Raw genomic sequence first — 11,049 nt, 5'->3', positions numbered from 1 at the left:
TTACTACATGTATCTTTTATGCCCATCGAATTCTAATACCAGGAATAAAGCAAACAACTTTAAAAGAAACCTAGAAGTTTCTTTTTGCCCAACAAATGGAATATTCTGGATTCAGAACATTATCCCTACAATGAACCAGGCTTTTGTAAGTCAAAACTTTTTGCTTAATATTTCTGACTGGGTCCTGGAATTAATAATGGCGGTGCCAAAGTTTAGCAAATAAATCTTTTATACCTTGTAACAGATCCCCATGAATGCAACCCATAGCCATAGACATAGACCTATAAATCACATATTATTTCTTTCTAAAGGTAAAAATCATAGACATATAATTCCATGTTGGTGCCATGGGTATCCCTTCTGTTTAGTATATGTTCTCACAAAGTAATGGGCTTTCTTAGCCACTTTATCTCTTTCTTTACAACAAATTCCCATATGTGGAAAAAAAAATGTTTCAAGCTTGATTCTTAAACTAACAGAAATTATTATTGCTCTATTTTCTAAGTAGTTTTTATCTTTGAAAAGATAGTGTCAGGTGGAAAATACATTTAAAACACACAACTACCATATTTGGAAGATGTTACTTGCAATTGAAACTTCTGAAGAAAAACTTTGCTTGTAGATTATTTAGACTTTCTGCTATTTGTATTTTGAAGCAATTCACAGAAAAAGTAGGCATACATCATAATGTTCTATTGAACTGCAAATTTTAACTACATTATCTAGAAAATGGCAACTGATCAAGTTTCAATAGAAGAAAAGAAGGCATAATGGTTTGAGTGACTGAAGAGATAAGTGAAAGCAAACTTTATTTTTTGTGCCTATAATTGGTGACTCTAATCCCCTTTTCTCGCTAGTAGGTAAAGATGTAATAAGTAATCTTAATATAAATTAGAAACTATGGCTTCATTGTAAAATTTACTTCTTTCCATCTGTTAAATAAGCACGAGGATCTATATAATACTATAAGGGTTAATTGTTAATTTTATGTGTTACAATAATGAAATAATTAGAAGTAGGGACACAAAATAAATGTGAGTTGAATGGACAGCAATTGATGCTGTATAGTTAAGACATATAAAATCAGACAAAAGAGTAAAGATGTAGAAAACCAAACCAATCTAAAGGCTGTATTTGACCTTTGTAATAAGCTATTACAGAATTCATGAAAATGAGTTTTTATTACTTCATGAAACATACCACTATTCTTGATTTTTTTCTAGATCTTAAACAATTATTAGACTATTGGATAACTGGGGCCTGTAAAATTGTTCTGCAAATGTTAATAACTGCATTAAACATATTTCAACAGGTGCATACACATTTCAGATTTGAACATATAACACAATGTATTATAAACAAGAAAAAAAAATCGTTGAATTTTATTATGATTAGTGATATCCATTCCCGGTAAAAAGAATCTAAGCATTGGAGAAGTTCAAAGTAAATGCTTTAATGAAAGTTATGAATGGTATTTAACATGAGACCTATGCATATGCAATATTATATTTTTCATATCAATGAAAAATTCCATAAAAATAGCTATGTTAAATTTCATATGTAAACATTTAACAAATATATTTGTATTTTTTTATTTTTATACAATGAATATTAATACATATTGCATTGGTTTATTTTAATGACGTTTATTTAAGTTCAATTGTACAAAACATAATTCGTGGTCAAAAGTATCAAGCAATAAATTTTAAATATTGTACAGGGAATAATAGATGATAAAAAATTGTAAACCCCATGTAAAGACAGCCAGATAAGCTCACTGGAAATTTTTTAATTAAATAAGCTTAAAAAGATATTGGATTAAATGATAATATATGGAATATAAGATTTCCAAATGTTAATTTAGTTAACTGTTTTGTAGTAGCTATACACACACATACCACTTTTATGTACTATCTCTAGAAGTAAAATCTGGAACTATATAAGATATATAAGATATATATGAGTAGAACAAGGAGGACATCTTGAGGTCATTTTAGAAATGTACATGATTTTATAGTCTGCACACAGTTTATGATTTTAAAAACAGATCCTTCAAGCTAAGTAAACACTTCTAATATAAAATGTATTTTTTCTTGATAAAAACAAAAAGGCAAAGCAAAAGCTTTTAGATTCACTTGAAAGAATTCTCTTTCTCTCTCACACAAACACACGCATACACACATATACATACACATGTAAAGGTTACAAAGAAGTTGTTTCTTACTGAATAAGAAATAAAATTTTAAAATAAGCATACGTCTGTACAAACTGTTCTGGCAAAACTATCTTAAATATTTTTCCACAGTAGTAAAATAGAACCCTTCCACAAATATTGGTTCAATACATTTAATTAATCCACTGTATACTATTTTCACTTCCTACTTCTAGAAAAATAGAAATAACAGCTAACAGGAGGTTTGGAGTTTCCCCATTTATGTCTTTTCCTATGAACCTTGATTTAAAGCTGGACTTGCAGGACCATTGACAGAATGTTCTGGCCCCTCAGTGCCACTTGTGGGTTCAGAACCTGTAGCCTGTTCCTTTGCTTCAGGGAGCTTTTCTGTGGCACCAAGTGGATTAACACAATTAGCATCCTGCTTTACTTTGTCCACTTCATTATCAAATTCAATTTTATCTTCTTGATGGTTGTTTTTCTTTACTTGTCCATTCTGAGCAGGGTAGGTGCTGGCAATGATGTCATATAGGAATTGGTATTGCTCCTAGTAAAGGAATTAAGCAGGAAATTACACGAAGAAAGTTGATGTCATTATTTTTATGCCAGATGAAGATTAGCAAGAACTAATGATTTATTTGTGGAAGTATTGGATGACAGAAAAGTACTTTGATATGTTCTCATAAAGACATTTAAATAATTTAGTTTCTTTATGGTCCTAAAGGGTTGACTGCAGGGTACTTTTTGAACTTTACCTTGGAGCAACCCCAAACTGGTGTTCACTCCTCTCATGGGCCATTTCCATGCCTTTGCTCATGATGCCATATTTTGTACCTATCCTCCTGTCTAATGCCTACAAATCATTTAAGAATCAGAGCAGGAATCACCTGCTTCAAGAAGCGCTCCTTGATTCCTAAAGTTTAAATTAAATGCCCTCATTTGTGTTCTTCTTATAATTTCTCTGTCATTTTACATACTACATTGATTAGTAAATACCTGACTTTCCCTCAAACTCACCAATTAGACTCTTTATAGCAAGAACATATAGCAAGCATTTGATACATTTTTAAGTATCAAGATTTGAAATCTCAATATCATACATGATTAAAAGCTTTATATAGTTTAGTGAGTAATTAAGTTTACACTGTGAATAAGGATTAATTCCCAGATGACCATCTACAGGTACTACCACCTAGAGGGTATACACGATAGATCGATTACAAGAAAATAAAACTTATTTTCCTCCCTGTATCCACATTTCTTTGCAATATGAATTTGCAGGCCCTCTCAAGAAGTGGGGTCTGTTTCCTACCCCTTGAATCTGGGCAGGCTTTATGACTTATCCGACTAATAATATACAGAAGAAGACATCTGTGTCACTTTCAAACCTGGGCCTCAAGTGGTCTCACACAAATCTTCTTTCCTCTGTGGAACTTGCTGCTTTAATGTGAATAAGCCTGGGCTAGTCTTCTGGATGAGGAGGGACATGTGGCCTACTCGTTGTTGTTGCCATAGCTAAATGGCAGCCACATGCCAGCCTGCTGGCAGTGTAGGTCACTTTAGACCAGCCAAACTGTAGGGCACACATCAGCTGAAGGCAGACACATGAGTCAGCCTGGTCTCTATTGGCTGAGCTTGAGGGCATCAGCAGAACATTCCAGCATATCATTAGACTACTGAACCATAATAAATGTTACTTGTTTAGGCCCCCAAATTTGGGGGTGGTTTATTACACAACACAAATAGATACAGGAGTGAAGGCAAGAAAATTAAGAAATTCAGGAGCATTTAGGGAAAGACTCTTCATGAACTCTCACAACAAAGGGCTAGGAACTTTAGGCTCTTATTTAGATTGATAACAATTTAATGTGAATTATCATGTAAAAGTAGAAAAGATAAAAGAATAGGAAAGAAAATATAGGAAAGGAGAGAAAAGGAAAGGGAGAAAAGAACAAAAGAGAGGAAAGGAGAGGAGAAAAAAAAAGGAAACCATCAAAAAGAAAAAAAAAAAGTTCCAAGCACGTTAAAAGCAACAGTGAAGTATACTTACAAATGTGGAAACCATGCCAGGCCTAGCTTTGCGTAGAGCTTTTACCACTTGAAAAATATCCACTACCTCTTCTGTTTCCGCACTTTCTAAGAGATTTAACAAAGCACAAAATATTCCCGTTTGCTGAGATCCATCCCTATAAAAGAAAGAAAAGGTAGAAAATAATCCTACTTGTTACCAAAAAGGATGATATTAGAATAAAAACAGGAAGAGAGAAAATATATTTTTTACTTTATGTTTATCATAATTATCTTATTCCAACCTCTTTCAAGAACCAAATTATGTATGCTAAATGCATTTTTAGGCAAACTTTTTCAATTTAAGAGTATGATAATCCTGGAATTGAAAACTTATTTGTCTTAGGCTTTAAAAATATATTTTCTTTTATTTAGTATTTTATAGATTTTAGTGCATTTTTATTTACATCTGAAGTTGTTGAAACCAATATCAGAATGTCAGTATGATAGACAAGGAAACTAAGATTTCGAGAAGAGAAAGGTATAGCTTGAAGCTGATGTAACCAGAACTATTAGACCTAATATTCTGTAAATTACTAGAACACATGCTTCTTCACTCTTCTGCCTCTCTACCACGTTCACAAATGTTTTCACTTCTGCATCAGTAGAAAAGTACTATCCAGTAGAATTATTCATTAAAAAGAGAGCAATTAAATAGTTTACCAAACAATGAGCAGTATAAAGCATTATCATGAAGATTCGGTTTAAACAATATGTTACCAGCAGGGTGCTTTAGTTATTGTACATAAATCATATTCTAAGAAACATATATAGTTTTACAGTGTAAACTTCCCTTTCTCAGCTTTCTTTCCACATAAATGCTGAATATTTGTATATTTCTAAAGGCTTGATTCTAGTGTATGCGATTCCAATAATAACAATTAGACTTTTTCAGAAATTCTAAAAGCTTTTCACTAGATTAACATTCCTCATTTTACTTTAATGTTTTTCATTTCTCATTTACTTCAATATTCTTTTTTGTGTAAACTTTTATATTATATATCCTTCTTTCAATTATATTGCTTATTTAAGATGAATATGTAAGCATCTATCATCTATCACAGATGAAGGAACTAATAAAATCCAGTAGTATTATTGATATTATCACAATCTTTGCCCTTTGGTTCAGTTTAGAAAATTAAATAATGAGTTTCAAATCAAAATTGCTAACCTTTGGGATTTCAGTTAATATTTAACTTAAAATATGTTTAATAAACTTCATGTTCATTAAACATATTAGGTGTTTTTGTGACACCTAATAGAGTAGATCAATGTATATGAGTATATGTGTAATGTGATACCCATCTACCTATCTGTTCACACACCTTTCCATTCATTAATTCATTCACACAGATGACATTCCTGGCTCAATGTTAGCTACTAAGGAATCAAAGATGACATGACTCCAAGTATTAAAAAACACAACTTAAAATTACTGCACTATAATATAACCACTTCTATTATATTTCTATAATAGTTATGCTGTGGAAACAACCAAGAGAGTGACTGACTCCATAAGAAGTTTTTACTGTGGTTATGTGTTTCATATATGAGGATAAATAGGTAAGACAACATGTGAACCGGGAAGTCAAGCATTATGATTTTTGGAGCACATTCTACCAAATCCCACCCACCTGCAGTGAATGAGGAGAGGTGTACTCTTGTGATGCTTGTTCCCTTCGGAGGAATTCTTCTGGGGAAGTTTTTCTTTGAGGACCTGAATCAGAGAGACTAATTCCTTGGGTTCTGCAGGAAGCTGCTCCACACTCCAGTTTGTATATTGGTACTGGTACACAGTTCGAGAGTCTTTCCTCTAAAATCAGAATTGAAGAGAGCATTAACTGGAGTGAAGGTCAGCTTATTTTCTAATTTGATAGTCATATTTTCTTCACAATTACTTTTATTTAAATAATTTTAAAATGTTATTCTGAAACATTATGTATATGTTGGCCTTGCCTGCATAGAGTAATTTACATTCATTTTGCTACCAGATCCATTATACGAAAGAAACATACTCCCAAAATTGTTTCCATACCTTGGAATGTCTCAGTTCAAAGACACGAAGGGTGTAAGTTGAAGATTTGTTTGTGTCTTTCATGTCAACTTCGATATCTCCATATGTTTGCTTTCCTTCTCCCCAGTACTGAGCACAGATTTCCTGGATAAAAGAAGACAATTCAACAGTTTCTGTTTGCTATTTAAAGTATGCAAAGGATCAGTCTCCTTCTTTCTCCCTTTCTCTCTCTTTCTCTGTCTGTGCCTCTTTTCTATTAAATGAAAAATTATTGTTTGCTAAATTTGAAACCTGCTTATAAAAATCCAGAATCTAGTTTAAGCATTGGGGACTCATTTAATAAATATGTGGTATTTCCTTGTGTAAGAAAAGGGAAGCTGAGCACAATCGAGGTGGCTGCGACACCCCCGGAACAGCTGTCCCCCGGAACAGCTGTCTTCCTTAGTGTAGGTCTTTGAGGTTTGCTCCTCTTTTCCACATGCTTATCATCACCTCTTCAATATTTATGGCTGGCATGAGTCAATGTTATTCACGACCCTTTCAATAACTCAGGTCCCACTGTCCCTTCAGTGGTTCTTGAGGAAGAAGGCTGCATCTTTTGGAGCTTTGTCTCTGTCATCTTGTTGACCAACACCATGAGCAGCTTTATATATTTTGTCTGCATATCTAAGGAAAGGGCCAGATTGAAGAGTAGATGAATCACAAAAGTGTTTCTTCTCGCTACCAACTGTTGTCTACCAACTACGACCCATCAATTTCTGACAAATACAGGCAGTCCTGCCTGTACTTCCATCCTGTTTCCCAGCTTTCACAATTTATATGAAGGAAAAGATTGTGGGAATTCCACGCTAGAAATCTGGACATATGTTCCTTTAAAACAGAAAACATAAAAAGCAACTTTCCATGTACAGGGGAAGGGGACCAGGTGAGGGTGAGAAAGAGTGAGATTTGGGGGAGAGAGAGGGACATAATAAATCTTAAATCTTTTGCATACTTATAAGGTTATTCACTGAATAAGCTTGAACATATGTCAGATAATGTGGTCGGTGCTAAAGCTGAGTGAGATCTACCACCAGAGAAATTTTAATAATAACTGAAGATATTAAGGAAAGGATAAAATATCTGTCACAAGCATTAAGTAAAAGATCAAATTATATCTTAGATTCACCTTCAACTATAGACTTTTATGGCAATAAATATTACATGGGAATAAAGAAAGGAGGATACAGATATATTTTTCAGGACTTTGGTTTTGTTAAAAGCATAGGGTCAAAATTGGAAGAGAGCACACATTTAGTTACATGGAACATCAATAAGTTTAGACTCAGTGATGACAATGCAAATGGTGTGTTCAGGCTTGGGCACAAAACCTGCTTGTCCAGAGTGGAGAGGATGGAAAACATAAAAATGGGAGGAAGATGAAAGACACATGACAGGGTGATTGTCGAGGGCGCTGGATATCCCAAAAAGAGCTTGGTTTTTATCTTGAGAAAATGAGGAAAACAGAGTGAAAATGTAGCTGTTATTTGCTGTGACACTGGCATTGCTGCGTCCTGGCTAATCTGTGAGTAGCATGCAAGACTGGAGGGGGCAAACACGAGAGACTGTCAGAATCCAGACATAGCTGATGGAGGCCAACACCAGGGTGAAAGGGGTAAGATTGAGCAGACAGAATTGTGTGATGGAGGGCTAAAAAAGATGTGGGTATGGTGATCAAGCAAGCAATCCAAGACTGGAGAATGAAGTTTTATGACAGAGAGGTTTAAAAAAAAAATCCTCAAAAGTACAAACCTGGTCTCCGTGTTTCAGTTCTGTCAGCATAACAATAACTTTGACTTTTCTTTGGAAGATCATCTGCCAAAAGTCACCAATGGTCTCCTTCAGTGGTCCCTGAGCAGCAATCATCACTTCAGGTTTCCAGTAGCTCTTTTTAGACAAAAAAGGGTGGGACTTTGTTACTACAGAAGAGAGCTCAGTAGATTCTTAAAATAACCATTTTGAAATAGAGTTACTTAGTTTGATATCAGTGCTGTCACATACAAATAGTAAGATTCCTATGTCCAAGAAACAATGTAATAGCTATGTGTAAAATAATTATGCAGATAATAATTCTTAGCTAATAATGTAAAATCAAGATTACAACATATCTTGGGAAACAAGTTTTCCTTTCCACAAAAGACACACCTTTTTGTTTCTCTATAAAGGTTAGTGTGATTATAACAATAAAATACTTAAGCATTTGAAATTACCTTCATCATGTCTATACTAATTTTAATTAGTGTCTTTATATTTTTATTGTATTTCTTAATTAAACTAATATTCCATGAATGTGTGCTTTAGGAAACTGGAAAATAAGTAAATCCAACTTAATGTATAAATAATAAATATTTAATAAATGACTAAAGTTTCATTGTTTGAATTCTCAGTTAATTAAAAAGGTGGGGGATGTGACACAGACTCACCTAATAATTCAGTTAATCTGAATGAAAAGTTTCTAACCATACAAATATGCAAATTTGGCTTTGCCTACAATTTGGGTATCTGAGCATGTATAAACATTTTCAAATACTTGTATTTGCTCAAATTTTACTATTTTTAAAATTGATGTGATTATAGCCATATTTGTCATAAAATATAACCAATAGCATTAACTTATTTTGTATCAGGTTATTAGGTTATAGTATTTTTAAATCTTTCATTAAGTTAAAATGTAGCATTGAAATTGAAACTCTCATGTCAATCTATATGTAGTTATGACCAAGCTCATTATTCTTTTATAAAATCACTTAATGAATGGCCCTAATAACATAGATATGACTTTAAAATGGCTGGATCTTGGGTTTTGCAATTTAAGTACCTACCATTATAAAAGATGCATTGATGTATTTGCTTGGTTCCTCTGAATCACTGTCATCATCAGAGGATTCATCTGAATCATGGTCACTCTCTTTACTCATTTCCAGCTCATGTTTAAGTGGCACTCTGTTATAGTCATCTATGTAAAATAAATCAGTAGTAAGCCTTCCTTTAAAAAATTAAATTTCTTCTTCATTGTCATGTGGAAATTTGAAAGTATTTAAAAAGGGACACATTGCATTATGAAAACTTATTGATCTGCATGAAATAAGATCCTATATAAAATTCAGTACTTGTTGATAAACAAATTATACAACAAAAGTCTAAGGAAAAGGATTCCAGGAAAAAACATGGAACATAATTACATGTCAAACAACAAATACATATCATAACATTATATATGATTATTTAATTTTTGATACATACACTTTAGTTTCCCATACAATATTATAATTCTGCTTGATATAAGTTTACAAAATACATAGCTTAGATTTTTTCCCTCAATTACATTCCAGTAACATTAAATTAACAATCTTATATAGGTAGCTTTGATTAATTACTTTTTAGCCCAGAAAATTATTTGATCCATAATTTCTCACTGTTTCTTAATTGCTATAATTTACAATAACTTGGTCAAATGATTTGATTAACCATATCACCATCAATTCCATATTTTAAACTACATTCGTAAGGACTCCTGTGGAAATCAACTAGGTCAGCCATGCACTGATCTGATTTATTTGGTCGTCTAATTTATCAACTTGTGTTATATTTTATCCATGCTAATTTTAGTTTATGCAGCTGAATAAAATTACCATATGTGATGTTAATATGCTTAAAGAGTAGAATTCAAGTCTTGAAACTGTGCATATTGTGATCTGTTAAATTTGATGATTTAGAGTTTATAGAGTATATCCCCCTACTTTCAACCTCCCAGATATAAGGGATAAAAAGGAAACATAAAGAGAACAAATGGATGTAATTTTTACTATTTGTCAATTACTCTGGAGTAAATAACTGAAATAAACTAAAAATGAAAGAAAATGGGTAAAAGAGACTTGCTCTGTTTTCTCCCAGCTTTAAATATTTCACTTTTACGACAATTCATTTCTGAAATAATTGGTAAAAAGAAAACACTGAATACAGTCTACCCTCCAAAGCCCATTGTAAATGTTCAGGATTATAAGTCTTTGCAATAACTAGTATTTCAATACCTATTAACTTCTTCCCTATTAACAATCAAATGTTGAAATCTTGCTTCAAGATCATTTGTATGAGTGTGTGTCCCACATTAAACAAATCCAAAAGAGCTTAACTTTATCTGATATGAAAAAAATAAAATAAACTACATACATGGGATGACATTAGAATTCCTGTTTTTATTTTTATTTTCTTCCTGATTTCCAATGTGCTGTGTCCTCCAGCTCCTATATGAAGGAAGTCTCTGAAGAAAAAAAATGAAAAACTCATTTAAAATGTAAATATTGGCTTATTGCATAATAAGATGCTCCCTAAAGAAAAGCATTTCATTATTTTTTGTGAAATTTGCATATGCTCCCTATAGGCCATAATTTTTCAGTTTGCCTCTGATTATTTTTTTCTTTAAATTGCTCAGGCATTTAGTCCTTTTGACAGGGTGAGTATGAGCTAAAGATATATAATATGTAACAGACTATGTCTCCTTCTTCAGAGCTGCTTGATAGAAAAATAATAGTTTGTTCTTACATAAGTTGAAAGCACTAGACTGATGTTGATCTATATTGCAAAAGCAATGGTAAGTTATTTTAAGTTATCAGAAATAAACTTTGGAGACACCACATTCATAGGAGACTTGGCACATGTTTTGAAAGTTGATTCTTAATTTGTTTACACCTTCTAGATTGATTTCCTCTCACCCACAGTTACTAATTAGTCAGAAGAGATCTATCATTTCTACAGA

General features: G+C 32.7%; 1 protein-coding gene across 5 annotated transcripts in view; it reads right to left on the bottom strand.

Annotated features, from left to right (window-relative positions):
* Positions 1-1,630: 1,630 nt before the first annotated feature.
* PTPRC (protein tyrosine phosphatase receptor type C) overlaps positions 1,631-11,049 on the bottom strand; it is a 122,264-nt gene continuing 112,845 nt past the window's right edge. For all 5 annotated transcript variants that reach the window (XM_015120723.3, XM_015120730.3, XM_015120735.3 and 2 more), the window contains 7 exons: positions 10,464-10,554; positions 9,116-9,249; positions 8,046-8,180; positions 6,276-6,398; positions 5,875-6,053; positions 4,224-4,359; positions 1,631-2,720 (listed from right to left, as the gene is read on the bottom strand). In XM_015120723.3, the coding sequence (XP_014976209.2) occupies positions 2,445-2,720; positions 4,224-4,359; positions 5,875-6,053; positions 6,276-6,398; positions 8,046-8,180; positions 9,116-9,249; positions 10,464-10,554 (1,074 nt within the window). In that variant the 3' untranslated portion in view covers positions 1,631-2,444. The remainder of the gene's footprint in view (positions 2,721-4,223; positions 4,360-5,874; positions 6,054-6,275; positions 6,399-8,045; positions 8,181-9,115; positions 9,250-10,463; positions 10,555-11,049) is intronic.

The sequence above is a fragment of the Macaca mulatta genome, chromosome 1 (genome assembly GCF_049350105.2).
Source record: "Macaca mulatta isolate MMU2019108-1 chromosome 1, T2T-MMU8v2.0, whole genome shotgun sequence".
NCBI lineage: Eukaryota > Metazoa > Chordata > Mammalia > Primates > Cercopithecidae > Macaca > Macaca mulatta.
This window is presented reverse-complemented; position numbering and strand designations above follow the sequence as displayed.